General features: G+C 42.6%; 1 protein-coding gene across 5 annotated transcripts in view; it reads right to left on the bottom strand.

Annotated features, from left to right (window-relative positions):
- Positions 1-2064: 2064 nt before the first annotated feature.
- Positions 2065-27648, bottom strand: part of LOC135098785 (ran-specific GTPase-activating protein-like) — a 26696-nt gene continuing 1112 nt past the window's right edge. The window contains exons 2-8 of one of the 5 annotated variants that reach the window (XM_064001181.1): positions 27455-27559; positions 24986-25156; positions 11874-12060; positions 4918-5092; positions 3850-4010; positions 3326-3431; positions 2065-3090 (exon numbers count right to left, since the gene is read on the bottom strand). In XM_064001181.1, the coding sequence (XP_063857251.1) occupies positions 3064-3090; positions 3326-3431; positions 3850-4010; positions 4918-4932 (309 nt within the window). In that variant the 5' untranslated portion in view covers positions 4933-5092; positions 11874-12060; positions 24986-25156; positions 27455-27559 and the 3' untranslated portion in view covers positions 2065-3063. Of the gene's footprint in view, positions 3091-3325; positions 3432-3849; positions 4141-4917; positions 5093-11873; positions 12061-24107; positions 24822-24985; positions 25157-27454; positions 27560-27648 lie in introns of those variants that run through there. The other 4 variants (XM_064001182.1, XR_010267372.1, XR_010267373.1 and 1 more) reach the window with 4 other exon arrangements.

Raw genomic sequence — 27648 nt, 5'->3', positions numbered from 1 at the left:
GTCAGTCACAAGGTTCCAGTAAGGTGTACTTATTGCTTCTGCATTATGGGAGCGTCCCAAACTTTCTTCCACTTCCTCTCCATGTTACCACCTGTGGGGAAGACACACATCTGTACTCCTGCTGCATGACTCACAACTCAGTCCAGAATTTAACCTTTTCACCACAACATTACACAGCAAAGAAGGCACGACAGAAAACACTGACATGCACATTTAACTCTTAAAGCAGTGGGCTGTATTGTAACTTGAAGGTCTCCACATACAGGATAAACTAGACTTTTCACTATAAGATATGATATGTCTACTCAAATAAGAAGACATGGAAAAAGTGCCAAATTGTCATACATGGCAACTCACGTGCCCTGAAGATGTTATGCTCAGTCTTTCAATCACTGAGAGACTGTCAGGCACAGTGGAGAGAGGTGTCTCTCCTGTGCTCCCCTGTACGTTTCCCCCTTGCCACTACCTTCTTGTTTCATCGCTCACATTCAATACCCCTTACATTACAATGGATCCCGGCAAGTTTAACAGGGAAGAGAGTGCTGTGATAGTGTTTGAGTTGAGGTCAGTAACCATGGGGCTGGAAAGAAGACAGGGAGATCAAAGACAGCTGTGACACAAGTGGCCAGGGCTGTACCAGTGCTGGGCACAGCTGCCACTCCTGAGAGAAAGTCTAAGGGCAAAAAAGGAAGACAGATACAGGAATAATAAGTTGACAAAACACATGCACGGTGAACACTTAATTGCCACGCCATCTTTCTCCCGGTCAGAAGAGGCCTGTGAGCTGCAGGATGACCGGGGGTGAGCAGCCTCCGTCCGCCACCCAGATGACGGCTGCTTCTGAATTTGCCATCTTCCTTCCTATCTCACAATTACTGATCCCTTCTTGAACAAACACCATCGCAACACTTTTCTTCACTGTCAAGCTTGCCAGGACCCATTATGTGAGGAGAATTATGGGTGAGCCGTCACATGAGAAGCTTGTACCAAGGGAAAACAGGCAGGGGAGTGTGGCAGTGTAGAAGAGGAGGACAGCTGAGTGTCATTGAAGAAGAGGGGATAGTTGTCTGGAAGGTTGTGTCGAGGTGATAAATGGAAGAATTGATTTTTTTCAGGCAGTGAGCAATAACTAGTTTGGTCTGCCCCAGTCAGAGATTTTAGAGAGATCAGAAGTGAGGCGTTATGTGGCTTCTCTGCATGAACTTTTTATTTCCTGAAGGGTTGGACGTCTATGAAAAGACATGGATAAGTGCAGAGTGATATCATCAGTATAGAGTGCATAGGACAACAAGTTTGGTTTTAGAAAGTCACTGATGATAATAGGAAGAGTGGGTGACAGGACAGAACCCTGAGGAACACCACTGTTAATAGATTTAAGAGAGGAACAGTGACCGTCTACCACAGCATCAATAGAATGGTCAGAGAGAAAACTTGGGATGAAGTTACAGAGAGAAGGATAGAAGTCGTAGGAGGATAGTTTGAAATGAAAGCTTTGTGCCAGACTCTATCAAAAGCTTTTGATATGTCCAAGGCAACAGCAAAAGTTTCACCAAAATCTCTCAAAGAGGATGACCAAGACTCAGTAAGGAAAGCCAGAAGATCACCAGTAGAGAAATAATGAGTGGTTAGTGTTAATACTACTACTACTGCTGCTGCTACTACTATGGTCTGGAAGGGAGAGTTGGGAGTGTTAAGTGTGTGGTGTTCCTACTACTATTAATGCTACTACTCCTACTGTTATTACTACCACAACCACTAAGCTAACTTGAGAGAGAGAGAGACAGAGAGAGAGAGAGAGAGAGAGAGAGAGAGAGAGAGAGAGAGAGAGAGAGAGAGAGAGAGAGAGAGAGAGAGAGAGAGAGAGAGAGAGAGAGAGAGAGAGAGAGAGAGAGAGAGAGAGAGAGAGAGAGAGAGAGAACTACTACTACTACTGCTACACTGTTCTCGAGTGCTAAAAAGACATACAATAATAACTATGACTACTGCTGTTACTGGAATTATTACCTAACAATAGTGAAGGGCAGAGAGAGAGAGAGAGAGAGAGAGAGAGCAAAGAGAACCTGTCCAATCATTGACTTCAAACTGTAGGAAGAACCAAGCCTATATTTTGTGACTTGACTGGGACTACCCCCTCTCTGTAGGCTGTCCTGGCTGGCTGGGTGAAGCCACAGTCCCTTCCTTTGACTTTATTTGTGGTGGCTGGGGGGCTGTGGGGGGCTGGGTAGTGGGTGAGGTGAAGGGCTGTGGGTCTGGTGTGTCTGTGGTGGAGTGTGGGGCTGCTTGTGAAGGCTGTCAGACTGTTTGTGAGGCTCCTGTGGTGTGTGTGATTTTTAGGAGTGTTAAAAGTAGAAGGCCGGAAGTAGTATTAAAGTTATACTCGGTGCTGGTCAGACCTCATCTAGACTATGCTGTGCAGTTCTGGTCCCCACATTACAGGAAAGATATAGGTCTATTAGAATCAGTACAGAGGAGAATGATTAAAAGGATACAGGGGATGAGGAGTATTCCTTATGAGGCGAGGTTGAAGCTGTTAAATTTACTTTCTTTAGAGATACGTAGGTTAAGAGGGGACCTGATGGAAGTCTTTGAGTGATATAAGGGTTATAACAAGGGGGATGTAGGCAAAATTCTTAGGATCAGCAACCAGGGTAGAACAAGAAATAATGGGTACAAGCTTGAAAAATTTAGGTTTAGGAAGGAGATAGGAAAAAATTTGTTCTCAAATAGAGTGGTAGATGAGTGGAATGGACTCAGTAATCATGTAGTTAGTGCTAGGACACTAGAGAGATTTAAGAGAAGATTAGACAAGTTTATGGATGGGGATAACAGATGGAAATAGGTAGGTATATTTCATACAGGGACTGCCACGTGTAAGCCTGGTCGCTTCTTGCAGCTTCCCTTATTTCTTGTTCTTATGTTCTTATGTATGTGTGAGGTATGTGGTGGTCTGTGAAGGGGCTGTGTTAGATGCTGTGTCAAGGGCTGTGGAGGGCTGTGGGGAGGTGGAGGGGCTGCTGTGTGTGTGTGTGTGTGTCTTGGAGGATCTGAACTCAGCCACTGGCATTAATTCTGCTGCTGAACAAACTCCACCTGAAAAATAAGGAGAGAATTAATGGCTGGTGATAAAATAATAATAACAATAATAATAATCTATCTATTTGAATTAATGACTGGTAATAATATGGTGATAATCTATCTGTCTGTCTGTCTGCTTGTCTGTCTGTCACCATATCAGGCTGGTAATCCCACATGAGGCAGCCCAGTGAACACACACACACACACACACACACACACACACACACACATACCTAACCCAACCACTTACAGCCTTCTTCTGCTTGTTCCTCAGAATGTTAATGGCCCCCATGCCCCGTTCCTTCCACTGTGGGGGCGACTCAGAGGTGTGATAATGAAACAGCTTGTACTGCCTGCTGGTGGGGGGGGAGGTTACGTTAGGCTGGCACTGTCTGCATGTTAGGTTAGGTTAATAAAATGAAGAGGGGTTATGTGAAGAACAAGGAGAGGAGGAGGATGAGGAGGAGGAGGAAAGTAAGAAAGAAAACATAGATTGAGAGAAAATAAAAATAATAATAATAATAATAATAATAATAATAATAATAATAATAATAACAATTATTATTATTATTATTATTTACCTGCAATAAGAAAACCTGACCTGACCTAACAATGATAAAACAGCAAAATTACCATCAGTACTTGACCTGACCTCACCTCACCTAACAACAAGAAACAGCAAAACTACCAACATTTCTCAATAAAATAATAAACCAATAAAAAAAAAACTCACAAAAATAATAATAATAAAAAAAACACCATTATTAACCTGACCTGATCTCGAAACTCAGTCTCATCATTTCCTCCTCCTGGTCATCATCACTAACCACGAAGACCTCCAGCAAGGTCACCACTGGTTCAAAGTAGGGGTCATGCTCCCCTACTCTGCTGGTTGACTCCCCCTCCTCGCTCACCACGCTGTCATCAGGGTCTGTCTGTCTGAGAGAGAGAGAGAGAGAGAGAGAGAGAGAGAGAGAGAGAGAGAGAGAGAGAGAGAGAGAGAGAGAGAGAATTAGGCTTGGTTGGGCTAGGAGGAGGAAGAGATGGGAAGAGAGAAGAGGAAGTCTAGATGAAAGAAAGAGGAGGAAGAGGAAGAAGACGACAAACATACATGCATATACAGACAGACAGACAGACAAACAAACAAACAAACAAACAAACAAATATTCACTTAAGACAAGAAAAAATGAAAAAAAATGAAAAAAATAAAAACGATATATTCTGACACACACACACACACACACACACACACACACACACACACACATAACGAACCAACAAAACAAACAAACAAAAACAACAAACACAAGAAAATGAAGAAAAAAATAAGGAAAATATTTACGTTAAAACCATATTTTTTTGTTTATCCTTAACGAACACAAGAACTCCCCCACTCCCGCCCTCCCTTCCCTCACGCGCACGCACGCACGCACGCACACACACACACACACACACACACACACACACACACACACACACACACACACACACACACAATTCCATACCTAAAAAAAAAAAATCGAAAATACAATAAAATAAGGAGGCATTTTGAGCCATATTTCCCTTATTTCCCCTTGTCCCCTCGTCCCTTAGGGCTCAAGATGGCCGCCCACACCTGCTTCTTACTGGCGGGCAGGTGTGTGTGTTGTACATCGCTAATTAAAGGAGTAATTAATAATGGTGGGGCATCACCCTCGATCATCCCTCGATTTTCCGCCATAGGATCCCCGCCACCCGCCCTCACATATACGCCTATTTTCCCTATTTACACCTCCGCACCGCCGCCATTCTCGTGTGTGTTGATAGCCAGATGATGTGAGTGTAGAATGGTAGCCATGTTACCTTCTCAAGAGCCATGGTGTCGCCGATGATGATGGATAATTGTGGCTGCCTCTATCAATCCCTCCCATGCAATTTTGTACGCAGACTCACCATCTAAAATGGACGCTCGATCTTGATCTTGATGGTACAGGTAGCTCGGGATCACTCTTAAGCCAGGCCTTTGGATCGGCAACTCCTGTAGAAGGGAAAAAAAAAAAAAAGAGAAACGAACAGCATCCTCTATCCTAATTGTTCATACACCTGGCACGCCACATTCTCTCCAGAAACTCTTTCACCGCCTCAATCATCCTTTCATTCGCCTCTCTACACAGTCCCAGCAACAACACCATCCATTCCTTTCCTGTCTTCTCCACTCTTTCATTCCTATCATGCCCTAACTCAGTCAGTATCACTTGCATCATCTCATTCCTGTCTCTGGCATACTGCACACACTCCAGCACCACATGTTCCACCGTCTCATCCTCTCCCATGTCACACATCTGGCACACTTTGCTGCGGGACTCAGACCACCTGTAACTCCTTGCATTCACATCCATACACTGTGCCCTCGCTCGGAAGAGAAGATCACCGCCCAGGCTTCCATCATACCACCTTTCATACCTCGGGGCCTCTTTCTCCTTGTACCATTCCAGGGTCTTCTTTCTTTCCATTTCATTCTTCCATTCATTCAGTCCCACACATTTCACTTCTTTGTCTATCTCATTCTTCCATTTTCTCACATCCCATTCGGCTCCCACTCTGCCTCCTCTTGTTACCACCCATTCACGCTCATTTTGATTCCTACCAGCCATTCTTATCGCCCACACAACTTGCAATCCATTCCTGTCTGTCATTCTCATGCATCTCTTCCTCCATTTGCTTCCACTTTCATTCCACAGGTACACCTTCCTTGCTATTCTTGCATCATCCATTCTCTCAAGCCTAATCTTGTACCTAAGTGTGGCTTTTGTCAGTCTTTCTCTGAAGGTGCTCCATCCCATGTCACCTCTCAAGGCTTCAACTGCTGTGCACCTCGGTGCACTCAGTGCCATCCTTGCTACTCTATTCTGGCCCACTTCTAACTTATCAATTTCACTTTCATTCCATGTAATCACATCCATACCATACATTATACATGGCACAGCCACACTCTTCCACACTTCTCTCAACACATCATACTTACTTGCTCTCATCCTTGCCGCGCTTCCCAATCGACCTACCCACTGGTTTACCATACTTATCTTTTCATTCTTTGCCTTTGCACACCCACTAGGACTCATCCACATCCCTAAGTACTTGTATTCTTGCACCTGTCTCAACTCATTCTCTCCAAGTCTCCATACCACATTACTTTCATCCTCTGATCTATTCACAATCATTACTTTGCTTTTCTCACTGCTAAACCTTACTCCAAAGTCTTTACCATAGCCATCCACTACATCCAACAAACTTTGAAGCTCATCTGCCGATTCACTCATAACAACTACATCATCTGCATAAAGGAGCACACATACTTTATCATTCCCCACACTTACCCCTACATTCATTCTTCTCATCCTGGCTGCTAGCTCCTCTGTATACAGGCTAAAAAGGGTTGGTGACAATATACAGCCCTGCCTAACTCCTCTCTCACTCTTCACCCAGTCTGTTTCTATGTCTCCTAGCCTGTATCTAGCTCTTGTGTCCACATACATACTTTGCACTATGTTAACTATCTTTGCACTCAATCCAATCTTTTCTAAGACTCTACCTAACATTTCTCTGTTCACTCTATCATAAGCTTTCTCTATATCCAAAAAACCTAGGTACAATTTACCCCCATCCTTCTTTTTCTTCTCAATCATTTCATTCACCACAAACATATTGTCCTCAGCTCTCCTGTCCCTACGAAAACCATTCTGTTCTTCACCCAGCACTCCAGCTCTCTCAATCCATTTACACAGTCTCTCATTCAACACTGCACTGAAAACTTTACCTATTGTATTCACTAATGCAATTGGCCTGTAGTTCTTCAGCTCATTCTTACTCTTAAATCCTCCCTTATGCAACAGACACACTCGGCTCTCATTCCACTTTCTTGGCACTCTCTCTTCATCCCACACTCGGTTGAATAACTCAGTCATTCTGTCTATCACTACCTCCCCACCATTCTTGTAGAACTCATAGGGTATATCATCTGGACCTGCTGCCTTGCCATTCTTCTGCCTTCTCACACACCTCTCCACTTCATCCCTACTGATTCTTTCATCCAGTTCATCTGCATTCTTCCTTTCCAGTGTTACACATTCTTCTCTCACACTAAACATCTCACCTACCCCACCTACTTCTTCCCAGAACCCTTTGATTGCCTCCCTGATTCCATCCTTCTCTGTTATAACTACACCCTCCACTTTTAGACTCTCCACACCAACACTGCCTGACATATTCTCACCTCTCATGAACTTGTACCATTCACGGCCACCTTCCATACCTTTCTCCCTTAAAGATTGAATCACGCTCCTTTCACTCTTCACTTTAGCATTCATTATCATTCGTCTTGTGAACCGCTGCTGCTTCACATACGCTGTCCATGCATTCTGATACTCATTCTCTGCCTCATCGCTTTCATGCCTCTTTTTCCTCAGCCATCTACACTGTCTACTCATTCTCTTTCGCTCCTTCCTAGCTGCTCTGATTTCATCATTCCACCATGGTTTACATACATTCTACATACATACATTTCTTCTACCTACTCTCACAAACCCTATCTGGTTCTCAGCAGCACCCCTCACGTCCTCAACCAGTTTCTCATTCAGATGCTCCACGTCATGCACACTTTCGTCGTCCCAGCTTCTCTCACTCAGATCAACCTGAAAGTTCTCCCACCCTACATCTCTCAGTCTCCACTTCTTTCTCTTACTTGCCACTTTCACTTCATTCCCACCCTGCATCAAGCACTCCACAACCAGCATGTTGTGATCGGACACAATATCAACCAAACCATCCTCATCTATCCACATGTGCGACACAATTTCACGCATTCTTCCATTCACCAACATGTAGTCAATTGCCGATTCCTGTTCTCTTGCACTCCAAGTCACACGCCCCTCTGCCAAAGTAACATTCAGATTTTCCAGCTCCAGTTCATCAACAAACTCTCCAAGCATTTCACCATTCCTGTTCACCTGTTCCCCCAGTATTCCCACATGTGCATTCATGTCACCCATAATTAGCACTCTCTCCTCTCCATGCTCTCTCACAACTTTCTTAAGTATGTCATACTTCCTCCTATTTTCCCTCTCTGCTCTTTCACCCATGACAGTCATGTACGCTACCACCAGTACCACCTTCTCTGGTCTGCCACGACCATCCATGCATTCCACTCTTAATGCAAGCACATCCTCACTACTTGTACACTCCCCCACATCAATCTCCTCTACTTTCAGTCCTCTTTCTTTCTTATAGAGTAGGGCTACGCCTCCTCCCAGTGTTTCCTGTGCCTTACGCCCCTTTCCAATCATAACATACTCGCATCCCTCCATTCGTACATCATCTCTCAGGTGAGTCTCAGTGAGCCCGACTAAGTCGAACCTCCACTCCCTGAGCTCCTTGCATACATCCTCAAACTTGCCCACACCCCATCCTCTCACATTCATACAGCCAATCTTCACACATTTACTTGCCTGGTTAGTCTCTTTTCTTCCATGTTTGCTGACATCAGTGGGTCCTCCTCGTCATGCGTCGTCCACACAACACACCTGCCTCGCCCTCATCCACTCAGCAGTCGACGTCCTAGCCTCTCATTCCCGTTGTGGTTGAGGTGGACCCCGTCTCTCCCGAAGAATTTGTCCTGGTCAAGGATCCCATCCATGTCCAGGAAGCTCACGTTGCCCTTCTTCTCTGCCATCCATTCCATCTTAACCTTCATGAGTTCCATGCATATCTTGCGGTTCGTTTCTCTTCTGACCTTCTCATACTGCACTCCTTCCGTGGGCGCCGCAGGACCCCCACCACAGCCACACACATCTTCTTCTCTTTTGCTGCCCTCACTGCTTCTATCACTTCCTTTACCGTGTCTTCAGCACCTGCCTCTACTAAGTTGTTGCCTCCTCCTTGGACAACTAGCAGGCTTCTCTCTTCCATTTCTTGCACTTCTTCCTTGACTTTCCTCTTGACGTCTTGGAGTCTTAGCACCTCCCATGCTGGTGCACTCAATTTCCCTTCCCACAAAGTCGGGAGTCTTCCTTACCATGCTGTCTCCAATGACACGTACTGGGGCTTTCTTGACTACCATTCTCTTCTTCCTTGGCGTCTGTCTGTTCTGGCCACTTCCACCACTTCTTGCTGGTCTTTTCTCTCTTCAGTCTTCGTCGTCTGTGCTTCTGCCTCTTTCATCAGGTTTTCTGTCTGGGTGCTCTGCTTCACTCTCTCTTCTTTTTCCTCATCCTGGTTCCTCCATTCATTGAGGCTCTTGCTCAGGCATTCCCTGCAGAGGAACACCAGAAGCTCGAACCCCAGCGCCTTCATGTTGGCCTCCCTCATGCCCACACAGGCTACATGGAACCAGGCCATGCATCTCTCGCATGCCACAGCCCTTTGCCTGTTCGTCACACTCTCTTCGCATGAACCACACGCGCTCATCACCATTTTCAGGGTATTTCAGCACACAGGCAAGAAAAATAAACCACAAAACTCAGAGAAAACTCAGAGAGCAAGGCAAAGCCACTTGTACACACCGCCACACTGCTTGTCCTTTCCTATCTCACTGTTGTGGCTGTCTACTTACTCACCATCTGATATGGACGCTCGATCTTGATCTTGATGGTACAGGTAGCTCGGGATTATTCTTAAGCCAGGCCTTTGGATCGGCAACTCCTGTAGAAGGGGAAAAAAAAATAACAAACAGCATCATCTACAGTAACTGTTCGTACATCTGGCACGCCACATTCTCTCCAGAAACTCTTTCACCGCCTCAGTCATCCTTTCATTGGCCTCTCTACACAGTCCCAGCAACACCATCCACTCCTTTCCTGTCTTCTCCACTCTTTCATTCCTATCATGCCCTAACTCAGTCAGTATCACTTGCATCATCTCATTCCTGTCTCTGGCATACTGCACACACTCCAGCACCACATGTTCCACCGTCTCATCCTCTCCCATGTCACACATCTGGCACACTTTGCTGCGGGACTCAGACCACCTGTAACTCCTTGCATTCACATCCATACACTGTGCCCTCGCTCGGAAGAGATCACGGCCCAGGCTTCCATCATACTACCTTTCATACCTCGGGGCCCCTTTCTCCTTGTACCATTCCAGGGTCTTCTTTCTTTCCGTCTCATTCTTCCATTCATTCAGTCCCATACATTTCACTTCTTTGTCTATCTCATTCTTCCATTTTCTCACATCCCAGTCAGCTCCCACTCTGCCTCCTCTTGTTACCACCCATTCACGCTCATTTTGATTCCTCCCAGCCATTCTCATCGCCTACACAACTTATAAGCCAATCCTGTCTGTCATTCTCATGCACCTCTTCCACCATTTGCTTCCACTTTCAATCCACAGGTACACCTTCCTTGCTATTCTTGAGTCATCCATTTTCTCAAGCCTAATCTTGTATCTAAATGCTCTCTCTAGTTTACAATCTTGAATCTTGATCTTTGTCTGGCATCTTTTGGGAGTTTTTTGAAGCTTTTTTTTTTATGTTTTTAATATACTTTTCGAATAGTGTTGAAAGTAAATTGTGGGGAATTTAATGGGCTATCATGGTGTACTATTGTTTTTTTTTTATTTTGCCGGTAGTTATTTAGATATTCAGAAAAATGTTGAAAGTATTTGGGTGTCTTAGAATTTGATATATATATATATATATATATATATATATATATATATATATATATATATATATATATATATATATATATATATATATATATATATATATATATATATATTGTTTTTGTTTTTCTCTTTATTAACTAACTTGTAATTGGTGATGGTGATAGTCAGAGATGAGGAATTTAATGGACTATCATGGTGTACTACTACATTTTGTTTTCGTCTGTCAGTTATTTAGATATTGTGAAAAATGTTGAAACTATTTAGGTGTCTCAAAATTAGAATTGCTATATATTTTTCAACTTTTATCCTTTTTAACTAATTTGTAATTGGTGATGACGATAGTCAGAGATGAACAATTTAACGGACTACCATGGTGCACTATTAGTTCTGCTTTTTGACTGATAGTTATTTACATATTTAGAGAAATATTACAGAAAAGTTAAACAATTTTTTCTCCCTCCTCCTCCTCCTCCTCATCATCATCATGTTTCTCTTCTTCCTATTATAATTACTACTAATGTGTGTGTGTGTGTGTGTGTGTGTGTGTGTGTGTGTGTGTGTGTGGTGTGTGTGTGTGTAATAATAATAATAATAATAATAATAATAATAATAACAATAATAATAATAATGATAATAATAATAATATTAAGAAGAACAACAAGAACAAGAATAAGAACAAGAACAAAAAGAACAAGAACAAGAATAAGATGATGGTGATAATGAAGACACACATATATAGAAGACATACTAAAACCTCCCTTAAAAGACATACGTTTTCTCTAATTACGTCACTTATTTAAGAAACATAAGGTCGAGCATCCTACAAATTTACTTACACGTAAAAATTATAAATATAGCTCTTTCTCTGACTTCTCTCACTTAAACATAATAATTAGTAGTATTAAACATCACAGAACAGTAGATTTAAATAGTATATACAAGTGAAACTATAAAAAACTCGTATAATAGCAATAAACAGGAATAACGAAGTACAGTCTAGTGTCCCTTAAAATATATACGTTTTCTCTAATTACGTCACGCCTTTAAGAAACAAAGTCGAGAATCTTTGCAATTACAGTTACAAAATGGACCATATTGACATTACACGCATAACTACTATTACTAATACTATTACTACAACTACTATTACTACTTACAGCCACTACTATCACCAAAATAGTTGTACCACGTAACTTTCAGGTCTCCTTGTTGACCGATAGTCCAACACACTACAAGGGCAGCCTGATAGTCCAAGAAGTCACCACATACGTGTGACCATTCACTACTCCTGCTACTACTGCCATGCTGGTGGTGGTGGTGGTGGTGGTGGTTGTTGATGCAAATCTGATGGAGAATAAAGATAATAGTAGGTAATAGTAGCAGTAGTAGTAGTAGTAGTAGTAGTAGTAGTAGTAGTAGTAGCAGCAGCGTTAGTAGTAGTAGTAGTAGTTTCAAGACACTTATTCATCAATTTTTGACTACTGCTTTGACCCTTTTATGGGACTGGCATTTCAGTGGGCATTTTTTTTTATTGGATTTTTGTTGCCCTTGGCCAGTGTCCCTCCTACATAAAAAAAAAAAAAGTAGTAGTAGTAGTAGTCCGTGTTTCGTTTTCTTCACCCGTGTTACGTTTTCTTCGTCCCTGTTTGCCTTACGCCCATCTTCGCATCTTCCACTGCTCTACTTTGTGTCAGAAACAAGTCTCATTCTTCTACTTACTTTACCGCTGTCTCTGCATCATTATTTTGTTGTCTTTCATTCCTATTATACTTCTAGTTTCTTCTAATCCCTTGGTGTCCCTTTGTCGCTTTCTGTTCTTCCTTTATCACCAGTTTCTGTTGTCCTCATTCCTTTTTCTAAGCTTCATTAATTGCTCTCTTTCATTCCTCTCATTTTATACCTCTAATTTATCCCTTTTGTAGTTCCCTGGTGTCTCTCTGTTTCTCTCTGTGTCTCTTTTATCACCAGTTCCTGCTGCTTTCACTCCCCTTCCTCTCCTGACCAGGTTGTTTCTTGCCATTCCTCGTTACTCAGTCATTCTTAATCACTCCCTGTCGTTTCTTGCCGCTGGTTATCATTCCGTGTCATTCTCAGTCATTCTTAATTCCTCTCTGTGACCTCTTGGCACTCTTTAGGATTACGTGTCATTACCACTCATTCCTAATCATTCCTTGTCGTTTCTTGGCACTGCTAGTCATTCCTTGTCACTCGCAGTCATTTTTCACCTCTCTCAATAACTTTTTTGTCTTTCCTTATCATCTCTTATCACTTCAAGTCATTTCAGTCAACTCCATATAATTTCATCATTTCAAAACACTCCTAGTCGCTCATATTCTTTTTATACTCCTCACTCCAGAAGCCTCCCAGCCACTCTCATTTTCATACCTCGTCACTCCAGAACACTCCAAATCACTGCCGTTTTCATATCTCGTCACTCCAGAACACTCCAAATCACTCTCATTTTCACACCTCGTCACTCCAAAACACTCAAAATCACTCCCATTTTCATTCCTCTTCACTCCAAAGCACTCCTATAGTCACTCCCTGTCAAACCCTGTCACTCCTTGTTCATCTCCACCATCTCCAGACACTCCCCAACCCCTCCTAGTCTTTCAGTCACTCGTACTCACTCCACACGCCTGTCTTTCCTCATTTTTTTGTCTCGTACTAATACCCAACACACCAATGCTACCCTACTCTCTCTCCCCAGCCTCCCATCCACGTGTCGGTTTCCTCATCGTCTCCTTGCACTTCTCTCCCTCCCGTTCTCATCTTGATTACTGGGAGAGGCAGTGTCGCAGTGGCCCAGTCAAGGGTGCGTCTATGTTTAGCCTTCAGCCTTTCAAGTTCCGACTAATAGATTCTGGTCTTTTTTTTTTTTCTGTTTAACTCCTTCATTTGCGTCCGTGTGATGGAGGTCAAGTGATTTGGTGCAAAGGGCCTCGCTTCCACTTGATTTGCTACGTTTGACCTGCGACGCGTGTGACTTGAAGTGGCGGGGAGTTGAGAGGTTTAAAAGCTCCGTCCGTCAGTTTCCCCTCTTGACTGCTTAAGTGGCAAAGTGGCAGCGTTTAATTAGGATGATTTTGAACGAAAGGCTGTGGAAATCTTGCTACTTCCCTTTCCTATTCTTTCTCCATGATTAGCTGTCTCTCTCTCTCTCTCTCTCTCTCTCTCTCTCTCTCTCTCTCTCTCTCTCTCTCTCTCTCTCTCTCTCTGTATATATATATATATATATATATATATATATATATATATATATATATATTATATATATATATATATATATATATATATATATATAATATATATATATATATATATATATATATATATATATATATATATATTTATCTATCTCTTTATTTGGTTAACCTCTTCTCATTTCTCTTCTTTTCTTCTTTCTTGTGTTACTCTTCATTTCCTTGCTTACCTCTAATTTCTATATTTTCTTATCTTCCTCTCTCTTCGTACTCTTCCTGCCATTGCTTATTTTTCCTGTTCTCTTTTCCTTTTTTCCTTTCTTTTCTTTCTTTCCTTTCTTTGCCTACCTCTAATTTCGCCTTTATTATCTTCCTTCCTCTTCTTTATCTTCCTTTCCTTGCTTATCTCTCCTGTTCTGTTTTCCGTTCTTCCTTTCTGTTCTTACTCCCTTTCCTTGCCTATCTCTACTTCTCTCTCATATTATCCTCCTCTCTCTCTGCTAACCTGTCTCTTTACTTACTCTTCCTTCTCTTCTTTGCCTCTCATCCTCTTTTCCTACCTGTCTTTCTTTTTTTACTCTTCCTTTCTTCTAATTTATCTCTTGTTACCTTCCTCCCTCCCCCCCTTGCCTCTCATTTCCTCCTGTTACATATCTTTACAGTCTTAACGATTAACAAGTGAAATTGGAGTAGCTTTTTATCTCTCTCTCTCTCTCTCTCTCTCTCTCTCTCTCTCTCTCTCTCTCTCTCTCTCTCTCTCTCTCTCTCTCTCTCTTCCTCTTCTTCCTCCTCTTCCTCCTCCTCCTCTTAGACTTAATTCTTTATTACTTTCCTCTCAAATTCATGTGGTTTTCCTATACAACCTTTTTTTTTTCTGGGCAGTATTGGTTAGAGTGATGAGAGTGGTGGGGAGGAGCGTCTGTATTATCCTGTCTCTCCCACTAATAGCGTAGAATAGTTACCGAAACAGTTTAGTAAGGAGCTCTGTTGCTGTTTGGACTTTCTTTGTATTCCTTTGTATTCGTCCTTTTCGTCCTCCTCCTCCTCCTCCTTCTCCAGTAGTATAACCAACCAGCCGGACAGATAGACAGAGAGAAAGAAAGAGAGACAGAGAGAAGGACACACAGAGGAGGGTTTAGAAAAAGACTCGGGAAGAAAAAGTCCAAGACATCCTTTTCTTATCTTATTGAGTGTCCGTCTGCACGGCTCTTCAAACAACGCGAGGAAGAGGAGGAGGAGAAAGAAGAGGAGGAGGTGGAGGAGGAGGAGGGGGAGGAGGAGAAAGAGGACGAGGAAGAGAATAGATCAGTGAAAGGCTTTGTGTTGAAGTATTTTTTTTCTTTCTCTCTCTTAGTGGTTAAAATGGCGGCTAGTTACGAGGAAGAGGAGGAGGAGGAGGAGGAGGAGGAGGACCACGAGGAGGAGGAGGAGTTGAAGTTGTAAAACGTCACTGAAAAATCTGAGAAAACTGATAGTTTTTTTTTTTTCCGTTCCTCCTCCTCCCTCCTCCTCCTCCTTCTCCTCCTCCTCCTCCTCTTGGTCGTCTGTTATTATATTTCCTCGCCTCCCTGACTCTGGCCCTCGCTCTCCCAATCAGAAAGGCTTGTCAAGTCATCCGTTTGTCTGAAGCGTGGAAATGATGGATGATTGTCGCCTTTCAAACAGACACACACACACACACACACACACACACACACACACACACACACACACACACACACCACACACACACACCACACACACACGCACAGATAGACACACAGACCGACACTTAAGGTTCACGTTGAGTGTTAAATGAGTGTTTTCCGTTTGTCGTTCTTGGAAAGTTCAATCATACAGGAAAGAATTGAGTTTTCTTCTTCTTCTTCTTATTGTTATTATTTTTTTTTCTTTTTTTCTTCCTTTCAGGTCTCCTATTTCTCTACCTAAAAAAAAAAAAAAAAATGACATTGTTGTTTTATTTAGACAATTGACAGACAGATATGTGTTTCAGTTCTATGTGTTACTTTCTTTATTATTCATTTGTATAAATTTTGTTACTCGTGTATTTTGCAGTATGTGATTCGTCATTTTGTCTATAAAGTGTGTGTGTGTGTGTGTGTGTGTGTGTTTAAGTCATTCACACGCACCCCCAGGAAATAAAATAAAATAAAAAAGCTTAATTAACGCCATGAAAAACAGATTTGCCAAAGATAACTTGGTGTAAAGATGAACAAGCCTTAAGCGTCTGTTATGAGCAGCAAACTTTTCTAATTAAGCTTTTTTTCTTTTCTTTTTCTTTTTTTTTTTACTCGAGCATAAAATAAGAGTAATGGTCTAAAGATAAGCAATCATTGGCGATTTCATTAAACGGCATTTAATTTGCACCAAGAGAGAGAGAGAGAGAGAGAGAGAGAGAGAGAGAGAGAGAGAGAGAGAGAGAGAGAGAGAGAGAGAGAGAGGAGAGAGAGAGAGAGAGAGAGAGAGAGAGAGAGAGAGAGAAAACTTAAATTTACATATGCATTGTTTATAATAAGTTTTAAAAATTTTTCTTTTATCTGTCTGAAACTCTTCTCAAACCTTTTTTCCCATCCCATCCTTCTCTCCTTCTCTTTCTTTCCTTCCCTTCCCTTCCTAAACTCTTTCCTCCTCTGGCCCCATTCCTCTTTCCTTTTTTCCTTCCCATTCCTCCTTGTCCCAGTTCTTTCCTCCGTTCCCCTTCCTTTCTTCTGCACTTTTTTCCTGTCTTTTCCTTCTTTTCTCCATTTTCTCTCTCTTCTCTGCACCTTTTCTCCCTCTTCCATTCATCTTTTCTTCCATTTCCTCTCTTCTTTATTATTTTCTTATATTTCTCCCTCCTGTCTATATTATTTTCCTTTTCTATACCCTTTTCTTCCTATCTTCCCCTTTTTTCTTCATTCCCTTCTTTTCTTACGTCCTTTCTTCCCTGTCCCATCCTTCTTTCCTCCATTCCCTCCCATTTCCTCCTTCTCTGATCCCTCACACAAGCTTCTCTCATCTCCATCATCTGCCCTCATTGTCCTAAGTATTCCTTCCTTACCCATTTTCTTTCCTCCTAAACCTTTTTCATCCCTCTTTTCTTCCCTTCGTCAATTAATCAGTTCAACTTTTTCCTTAGTTTTTTTTTTTCCCTTCCCTACTGATTTGTTTCCCCATCGCCAATTAGACACCACGGGAAAAATACATCGAGGGACACTTTTGTTCCCCATCAGCATCAGAGGAAGGAAGTAAATACCACTGATTGTAACAAAACATGACCTACTCTGCTCTCCTGGGACCGTCCTGGTGAGAGAGAGAGAGAGAGAGAGAGAGAGAGAGAGAGAGAGAGAGAGAGGAGAGAGAGAGAGATGAGAGAGAGAGAGGAGAGAGAGAGAGAGAGAGTGGGGGGTGGTGGGGCTCGTGGGGAAGGGATGGAGATGGAGAGAATCGAAGTCAGTTTCCAGGGAGGTAATAGAGAAGGGGACTTTTTATGCAAGAGGGGCACTGGTCAAAGGCAACAAAATATATACCTATGAAAAGAAAGGAGCCAAAAAAGTTTAACACAAATGAGAGAAGTGTCTTGAGACCTCGCTCTCTCGAAAGAATTCAATTTATAGGAAGGGGGAAATACAGAAGCAGGGCAGGGGAGTTCCAGAGTTTACCAGAAAAAGGGATGAAAGATTGAAAATACTGGTTAACTTTTGCATTAGAGAGGTGGACAGAATAGGGGTGAGCAAAAGTAGAAAGTCGTGTGCAACGAGGGCGCGGGAGGATGGAAGGCATGCAGTTAGCAAGATCAGAAGAACAGTTGACGAGAAAATATCGATAGAAGATAGCAGGAGATGCGACATTGCGGGGAAGAGAGAGAGGCTGAAGACATTCAGTTAGAGGAGAGGAGCTGGTAAGACGAAAGGCTGGTCTGGTCTGGGGGGACAGTCTCGTTAGGGGGACAGTAACCTGATGAAGCGAGCAAACACGCGGTTCAAGATTGTCCCAGAAAACGAGTAATCATTGGTGACCGTCCTTAGCTCGGGACAGGACCATCAGGCTGGGCGGCGGCGGTAGTGGTGGCGACGGCGGTTGTGGTGGTAAGGTTAAACGAAGAGGAAGAAAAGGAAGAGAAGTAAAAGGAAAAGCCAGAGGAGGAGAAAGAAAAATAGAAGAAGGCGCGAGAGAAGGAGATGAGGAGGAGAAGGAGGAAAGCGCTATAGAAGAAAGAAGAGTAAGTAGAGAAGTAATGATGGGTGTTGGAGTGCCCTTCTCTCTCTCTCTCTCTCTCTCTCTCTCTCTCTTCTCTCTCTCTTCCTCTCTCCTTCTCTCTCCTCTCCTCTCTCTCTCTCTCTCTCTCTCAAGTGTGTCCGGTGTGTAGTAAATATTTAAGAGAGTTCTTAAAGAAAATAGATCGCTGAGAGAGAAAAAAAAAGAATGTCAAGCAAAGAGGACAAAGAAAAAAATCAATAACTTTGCTTCCTTCCTTCCTTCCTTCCTTCCTTCTTTCAACCTTTCCTTCAGCATATTCCTCCATCACTTCTTCCTTCATATCTCCTCTCCTTTAACCCGTTTACTCCTCATCCCTTTTATATTTTTATCTCCTCCTTCCTCTTCCCTCCTCCTTCTCCTCCTTGCCAAAATAACATTGCCTTCCTAATATCCTTCATCCCCCCTACCCACCCCCCAATATCCTCAGTATCCTTTTGTGTCCCACGCTTCCTAACCTCCCTGCCCCATCCTTCCCCTTCCTTCATCCTTCTCCATACACTCCGGCCTCGCTTCTTATAAACAGACGAAGACGAAGCCAAAGTCAAGAAGCCGAACACACACATACTTCCGAACGAGGGCAGTGGTGGTGGTGGTGGTGGTGGTTGTGTTTAGTGATTGAGAATATTGGTTTCAGGCAAGTTGGTTGTGTGTGTGGGGGAGAAAATACTTATATTAAGGTGAGCAGTGAGACAGGTAATGGTGCTTGGGTCGTGATGGTGGTGGTGCTTGTGGTGGTGATGATGGTGATGGCGGTTGTCTGTTCTCTTTGTGTTTTATTGTTTATTTATTTATTTATTTATTTATTCATGTCATTTGGCCCTTTTGTTTGTTTTGATTGTTACTATTGCATGTATTATGCATTAATCTATTTATTCGATAATAGTAGTAGTAGTAGTAGTAGTAGTAACAGTAAAAGTAGTAGTAGTAGTAGTAGTAGTAGTGCTAAAGCAATAACAGAGAGAGAGAGAGAGAGAGAGAGAGAGACCAGAGTAACCATGAATCTACCAACTTTCCACTCTCTCTCTCTCTCTCTCTCTCTCTCTCTCTCTCTCTCTCTCTTCTTCCTACTATTTTTTTTCCTCTACTCCTCTTCCTCCTCTTCCTTCTTTGCCTCTCTTCATACTCATCTTTCTCCTCCTCTTTATCTTCCTTTTCCTTCTCCTCGTCCTACTTCTCTTCCTCCTTTTCTTTCTCCTCGTCTTACTCTTCCTCTTCTTCTTCCTCTTCCTCCTCCTCCTTCTCCTTTTCCTTCTCCTCGTCCTACTCCTCCTCCTCCCCCTTTTTCCTTCTCCTCCTCTTTCTCCTTCTCCTTCTCTTCCTCCTTTTCCTTATCCTTCTCGTCTTACTCCTCCTCCGCTCTCACTTCTTTCTGCTTCCCCACTCTCTCTTTCTCATTTACGTTTGTGTGTGTGTGTGTATGTGTGTGTGTGTGTGTGTGTGTGTGTGTGTGTGTGTGAGAGAGAGAGAGAGAGAGATTGAGAGAGAGAGAGAGAGAGAGAGAGAGAGAGAGAGAGAGAGAGAGAGAGAGAGAGAGAAAGTATGGGCCAATATTTACTGTACAATGGCTGTCTTCAACACGAGAGAGAGAGACATGAGAGCAGACACGGCTGGCAGCGAGGGGGCGCGAGGCGCTTGCCTGGGAACAAAATGGCGTCCCATCTCCCACTTGTCGCTACTCACAATATTGGTGCTCGATAAGGAGTGAGTGGCGGCCATCTTGCAAATCAATGAATTACAGATAATGTGGTATTTGAACGTTAACTAAAGAAATACTGAATTAACCTAAATACTATATTAGTGATGGTTTGCATTCTCTCTCTCTCTCTCTCTCTCTCTCTCTCTCTCTCTCTCTCTCTCTCTCTCTCTCTCTCTCTCTCTCTCTCTCTCTCTCTCTCTCTGCGTGTGTGGACATCTGGTTCTCCTACACGTTCTCATCGCAATACTCTTCCAGTAAATCCATGAACAAAAACTATTTCTATAAAAAATATATTTTATGACAATATGTGTGTGTGTGTGTGTGTGTGTGTGTGTGTGTGTGTGTGTGTGTGTGTGTGTGTGTGTGAAGAGGCAAGGAAGTGTTTATTGGCGTTGCCTTACACACACTGTATTCACACTGTGCACGTGTCTGACTCTGCCTCAGTGTGTCAGGCCGAAGCTGCCACACAGACACTTGTTTTTCCTTTTTAAGGCTTCCTCTCATCACACCGTGACACCTGATGACTATTATACAGGCACTGCTGCTAGGGATACTAGTGGTAGTGGTAGTAGTGGTGGTGGTACGAGTAGTAGTAGCAGTTGTAGTAGTAGTAGTAGTAGTAGTAGTAGTAGTAGTAGTAGTAGTGGTGGTTGTAGTAGTAGTAGTACCAGAAGTAGTAATGGAGGTGGTAGTAGTAGTAGTAGTAGTAGTAGTAGTAGTAGTAGTAGTAGTAGTAGCAATGGTGGTGATAATAGCAGTAGTAGTAGTAGTAATGGTGGTAGTAGTGATAGTTCTAGTGGTGGTATTAGTAGTAGTAGCAGTAGTAGTAGTAGTAGTAGCAACGGTGGTAGTAGTAGTAGTAGTAGTAGTAGTAGTAGTAGTAGTAGCAGCTGTAGTAATGGTGGTGGTAGTAGTACTAGTCTCTTCTAGACAGGGTGGAATCAAAAGCTTTTCGTCTCATCAACTCCTCTCCTCTAACTGACTGTCTTCAGTTTCTCTCTCACCGCTGCAATGTTGCATCTCTAGCTGTCTTCTACCGCTATTTTCATGCTAACTGCTCTTCTGATCTTGCTAACTGCATGCCTCCTCTCCTCCCGCGGCCTCGCTGCGCAAGACTTTCTTCTTTCTCTCACCCCTATTCTGTCCACCTCTCTAACGCAAGAGTTAACCAGTATTCTCAATCATTCATCCCTTTCTCTGGTAAACTCTGGAACTCCCTGCCTGCTTCTGTATTTCCACCTTCCTATGACTTGAATTCCTTCAAGAAGGACGATTCAAGACACTTATCCTTCAATTTTTGGCTACCACTTTGGACCCTTTTATGGGACTGCCATTTCAATGGGCATTTTTTTTTATTCGACTTTTGTTGCCCTTGGCCAGCGTCCTTCCTTCATAAAAAGTAGTAGTAGTAGTAGTAGTAGTAGTAATGGTAGTGGTGCTAGTAGTAGCAGTACTAGTAGCAGCAGCAGTAGTAGTAGTGGTAGTAGTAGTAATAGTAGTAGTAATAGCAGAAGTAGTCCCAATAGTCGCACTAGTATTGACAGTAGTAGCAGTAGTAGAAGTACTCGTATTATTATTATTATTATTATTATTATTATTATTATTATTATTATTATTATTATTATTATTATGAGTAGTAGTAATAGAAGTAGTAGTAATAGAAGTAGTAGCAGTAATGGTGGTGGTGGTGGTGGTGGTGGTGGTGGTGGTGGTAGTGGTGGTGGTGGTAGTGGTGGTGGTGGTAGTGGTGGTGGTGGTGGTGGTAGTGGTGGTGGTGGTGGTGGTGGTGGTGGTAGTAGTAGTAGTAGCAGTAGAAATAGTAGTAGTAGTAGTAGCAGTAGTCGCAGTAGTATTAACAGTAGTAGCAGCAGTAGTAGTAGTAGTACTAGTATTAGTAGTAGTAGTAGTAGAAGCAGTCACAATCGTAGTAGTAGTAGTAGTAGTAGTAGTAGTAGTAGTAGTAGTAGTAGTAGTAGCAGTAGTCGCAGTAGTATTAGCAGTAACAGCAGTTGAAGTACTACTAGCATTAGTAGTAGTCATAATCGTAGTAGTAGTAGTTAGTAGTAGTAGTAGTAGTAGTAGTAGTAGTAGTAGTAGTAGTAGTAGTAGTTATAGCAGTAATAGTAGTAGTAGCAGTGATAATCGTAGTAGAAGAAGCAGCAATACTCGTAATAGTATTAGTAGTAGTAGTAGTAGTAGCAGTGATAATCGTAGTAGTAGTAGAAGTAGCAGTAATACTCGTAATAGTATTAGTAGTAGTAGTAGCAGTGATAATCGTAGTAGTAGTAGAAGTAGCAGTAATAATCGTAATAGTATTAGTAGTAGCAGTATTAGTAGTAGTAGTAGCAGGCCATGGCGGCAGAAAAGAGTGTCCTTTGTGTGAGTTTGTTTGTCCTTTGTAGTGAAAGAGGAAAGAGTGTTGCGGTAAGTAACAGTGATGGTGTTGGTGACAATGCACACTCATGTTGGCAGCCACACACACACAATTTTGAAGGAGGGAAACAGACAACAGTGGGTGACGGCAAGCAGCCTTAGCGGGTCGCGTGACGTTGCTGCGAGCGTGGCGGAGAGGGAGATGACAGGAAGCAAGGGGCAGGTAGAGGAGGAGGAGGAGGAGGTGACGACAACAACTACTATTACTACTACTATTACTACTGCTACTACTACTACTACTACTACTATTATTTCTACCACAGTTACTACTATTTCTGCTACTGCTACTGGTGCTGCTGCTGCTCCTCCTCCTCCTCCTCCTCCTCCTCCTCCTCCTACTACTACTACTACTACTAATAATAATAATAATAATAATAATAAAAATAATAATAATAGATTTACTACTATTAGGAGGAGGATACACGGGTGGAGGATGGAGAGAGAGAGAGAGAGAGAGAGAGAGAGAGAGAGAGAGAGAGAGAGAGAGAGAGAGAGAGAGAGAGAGAGAGAGAGAGAGAGAGAGAGAGAGCAGGCAAACAACTGTGTGTGTGTGTGTGTGTGTGTTATAACAAGACAAGTGGCATTAAAAAGCACGTAATTTACTGACAAGCACTGCACGACAACATTACTGCGGTGATTAAAAGTACTCCTGTAAAATGCAACGTGGCATCATACAAGCCAGGCAGGAGGGCAGCGAGGCCCAGCGACCTTGAAAACAGCTGACTGACTCACAAGAGAGAGAGAGAGAGAGAGAGAGAGAGAGAGAGAGAGAGAGAGAGAGAGAGAGAGAGAGAGAGAGAGTGCACTGTAAGATTTTTTATTTATTTCTGTGAATAAATTACGGTATCCATGAATAGTATTTTTATCTGTAATCCTACACACACACACACACACACACTAATAATAATAATGATAATAATAATAATAATAATAATAATAATAATAATAATAATAATAATAATAATAAATAAAAATAAAAATACTAAAAAATATGAATCAAGGAATGACGGTAAAGCGGACAGGGAGGCTTGCAAGGAAGTAGTAGTTGTAGTAGTAGTAGTAGCAGTAGTAGTAGTAGTAGTAGTAGTAGTAGTAGTAGTAAGTCAAAATAGTAGTATGAGTAGTCGTAACAATAATAATAATAGTCGTAGTAGTACTAGTAGAAGTAGTAGTAGTAACAGTTATCGAAATAGTAGTAGTAGTAGTAGTAGTAGTAGTAGAACTAATATTAGTATTAGTAGTAGAAGTAGAAGTAGAACGAGTATTAGTATTAGTAGTATTAGTAGTAGTAGCAGCAGTAGTAACAGAAGTAATTGTAGTGGCACTGGTAATTGTAGTAGTAGTAGTAGTAGTAGTAGTAGCATTTAGGTAGAGCGAGTGTGAGGTGCGGTTCACACCAGCCAGTCACTGTCACCGCCGTCCGTGACGTCATGAGTGGGGGGGAGGGAGCGAGGAGAGCAGCTCCTGTGTGGGCGGCGGAAAGGGGAAAGGAGCGTGAGGCGGGTGGGGACCAGAAGGAGTGGATGGTGGGTGGGGGGCGGGAAGGGGAGGATGGCAGGCGGGGAGCTGGAAGGAGTGGGTTGCTGGTAGGGGCCTGGCAGGAGTGGGTGGCGAATGGTGGTTAGGAAGGAGTGGGTTGAAGGGAGGGGAGGAAGGAGTGGGAGGGGGTAAGGGCAGGAAGGCGTGCTGGCAGGTAGTGGCCGTGAAGGGGCTGCTGGCTGGTGGGCGGCCAGTAGCTGCTGCTGGCGGAAGTGGGAAGGAGTGGCTGGCGGGTGGTGGGGAGGGAGAGATTGGGGTGATAGGAGGCGTCTCTGACTTACACAACAAGATGGCGTCCTGTCTGAGATGGTGGCAAGTGTAGTTTCCCGGCCAGCGGCATTATGGGTCTTATAAAACAGGGGGGAGATCTTTCTGTACACAACATGCACTTATACACAACACACGTGTGGCTGTACACCTGGCGGCTACTCAACACACCTGGTACACTACTGGTAGCACACTTCAGGGAGGGCTTGGCCAATCCTGGTTATCTTGACCACCACTAAGTCTATGAGGAGGAACACAATGCGATACACACGCGCACCACACAAGGTACGCCGCCACACTGGCTGCAGGCTGAGCGGCATCCCTTTGGCTCAGTGTTTCGAGGCCGTTCGGTACTTGAGCGACACACAAAAGTCTATTTAATATACAGGGACTTGTTCAACCAACGAACACACTCATATCCACCAAAAAAATAAATAAAATAAATAAAATAAAATAAATAAATAAATAAATAAAATTAATTAAATAATTAAATTATACTAAATTATTAAAATTACTATTGCTTCTACTCTTACTACTACTATTACTGCTACTACTACTACTATTGTGTGTGTGTGATATTATTGATAGCAATCATAATAACAATATAACAACAATTACTACTACTACTATTATTACTACTATTACTACTACTATTACAAATATAAATGCTACTACTGCAACTGTTTTTGCAACAATTCTTAAGGCATTAATATTAATATTCACATAGTAGTAGTAGCAACAGTAGTAGTAGTAGTAGTAGTAGTAGTTGTAGTAGTAGTAGTAGTAGTAGTGAGAAATCATGAATACTACCTCTACCACTACCACTACTACTACTACTACTACCACACAGGCATGCTTATGAAGGTCGTGAACAGTTCCATCTGGTACAAACTTAGCTGTGATGTGAGCAATGGCGCGTCACCTTGGTGGATCCCTGTCAAAGTGTCTTGTGAATTGTCTTTGCACTTCTTTGACATTTTCGTGCCTCCAGTAACACTTTATGACATGTTCTTTCTTCAAAGCTTAGTCTTACTTCTGCCATTATTATTTAGGCCAACTGTTTCTGAAAAAAAAAAAAAAAGAATTATAGCGAGTCAAACAGTGAGTACATTTTTGGATGACTCTCTCTCTCTCTCTCTCTCTCTCTCTCTCTCTCTGTCTCTGTTTATACAGATAGATACAGATAGATAGATGTACACAGATACAGACTTGTGCTTGTGGAGTATAAATGTAAGAGCATGAAGCACAGTGTGTCTCTCCCCACAGGCACCTCCCGCCTCGCGCCTTCCTTCCTCCCGTCTCCCGGAGTGTACACATCTGCACTCTTGAGGTGAGTACACTTACTCTTTTCTTTCCTGGTAATTGTTTTCACTGTGTTTTCTACTGCACACACTCAGAAAGTAGAAAATGAGGCACTAACGAGGCAAGACTATATACCACAAAAACTGGACACAATCTGTCTATCTACCTGTCTACCTATCTGTCTCTGTCTGTCTGCATCCACATCTGTCCGCCTGTCTATATCCTCACCGGAACAGAGGGCGGAGCTTACGGTTTAGGAAGCTCTCTGTTCAACTGATTTTTGGGTCTTGTCGAGTTGATTACTGTTTGAGAAATGTGTGGGTTTTGGAGCCTTTTGTGTGAAACATCTATATACTTAATAGGGAGGCAAATACTGAACATGTCATGAACTTTATCGAGGAGTCTTTTCAAGCTGGAGTCCACGTCCTGTGAAACGAGGGGAGACCACTCCACTGTGTACTGGTGGGCATCTTTTCCGCCAAAGAAATCATTGCCAAAAATGCATACGGTCCACGCACGCACGCACGCACGCACGCACGCACAAACACACACACACACACACACACACACACACACACACACACACACACACACACACACACACACACACACACACAAACACACACATATGTTTAAATGTCTCTCAAACAGCTGGGATTTCAAAAAGAATTGTGGGTAATGTAACAAGTGAAGCAGTGGGTGACACGCAGTGTACTTCACGCTGCCCACATCTCATGCACTGCCTTCCTACATGGGCATCTACATGGCCGTCTTTTTAACAAAAGCAACAAGACGGCAAAATAAAATTCTTCGCTGTACATTTTCCGTAAAGAGTCTGCATCCAAAGCTTCCTCAGCCTTCAGTATTTGCAGGCTTCCCTTCATTCATAAGTACTTCACATTGTTATTAATACATGAAAATCTTGGACATAATGCAATATTCAAATTGGCAGAAAATGTTTCTCACACGAGAAGTAACAACGTTAACCTTATTTGTGCGATACTGACAACAATATTATTCACAAACAGTGTGACAAGTTGGACCAAAATTGTTGTGAACAGTTTGCCTCTTGATAGACAAAGTTCTTCTTACAACTGATAAAATGTTCAAACAAACAACAGGTTAAAAAGTAACCACTTCATCAACAAAAGCTGTGATTTTGATGCTATTTATTGCAGTCATCGCATTTGTTGCTGTTATCATTATTACTTTTATTATTATTATTATTATTATTATTATTATTATTATTATTATTATTATGTTGATGATGTTGTTGTTGTTGTTGTTGGTATTTATTGTTGTTGTTGCCCTAGTTACCAGTATTAGTTATTAATTATGTTTATTAATGCTAGTTACTATTATTTGTTACTAATAATATTCTTATTGGTATTATCATTATTATTATTATTGTTGCTGTTGTTGTTGTTGTTGTTGTTGTTGTTGCTGTTGTTGTTGGTGTAGTTATTAGTATTATTGTTATCACTACTCTTGTTGTTATTGTTATTATCATCATTATTTTATTATTATTAAGTTAGTGTGAGACACTTGTATTAGTGTTTATCTTCTCTGTAGCGGCGCGGTACTGCCGCTGTACAATACAATTCATTATGTTGTTGTACATTATAATTTGTTTGCACTCCTGCCCTCTGCTCTACTGTACAATACACCGTCAGAGAGCCTCGGCTCACGTGACTGTGTATTGTATGTACACCTTGAAATACTTTATACAGGTTTGCTTACTTGATTACTTACTTAATTACTTACTTACTTGCACACACACACACACACACACACACACACACACACACACACACACACACACACACACACACACACACACACACACACACACACACAGTCAAGTCTTGCCTCGTGTTGTCTTGTCAAATGGTTTGGACACAACACACGTGCCATGCCGTGTGCCATAGTGTCTCTTACTCCCATCCACCTCTTTGTCTTGTCCCCACATCCCGGTGCTCAGGCCGGCCACTTCAAGGCTCAACTCCCTCCCTCCCGCACTGAGCCTTGCAAACCACGTCTCTCCTGCCCTGCTCCTCACTTGGGAAATTTCTTTGCAGGCTGCTGGCGAGAAGAACTGTGTCCCAAGCCCTCCACCATGGCCGCCGCTCCGAAAGTTTGCGTCCGTCGCGCGAAGCTCATCTTCCTGATGGAGAACGCAGGCAAGGACGTCTTGACCTTCGTGTTGAAGCGCGGCGCGCTGAACGCCCCCGCCACGCCGCCAGGCCAGTCCCT

The sequence above is a fragment of the Scylla paramamosain genome, unplaced genomic scaffold (assembly GCF_035594125.1).
Source record: "Scylla paramamosain isolate STU-SP2022 unplaced genomic scaffold, ASM3559412v1 Contig81, whole genome shotgun sequence".
NCBI lineage: Eukaryota > Metazoa > Arthropoda > Malacostraca > Decapoda > Portunidae > Scylla > Scylla paramamosain.
The sequence above is the reverse complement of the archived record's forward strand: the minus strand, read 5'-3'. Positions and strand labels throughout refer to the sequence as shown.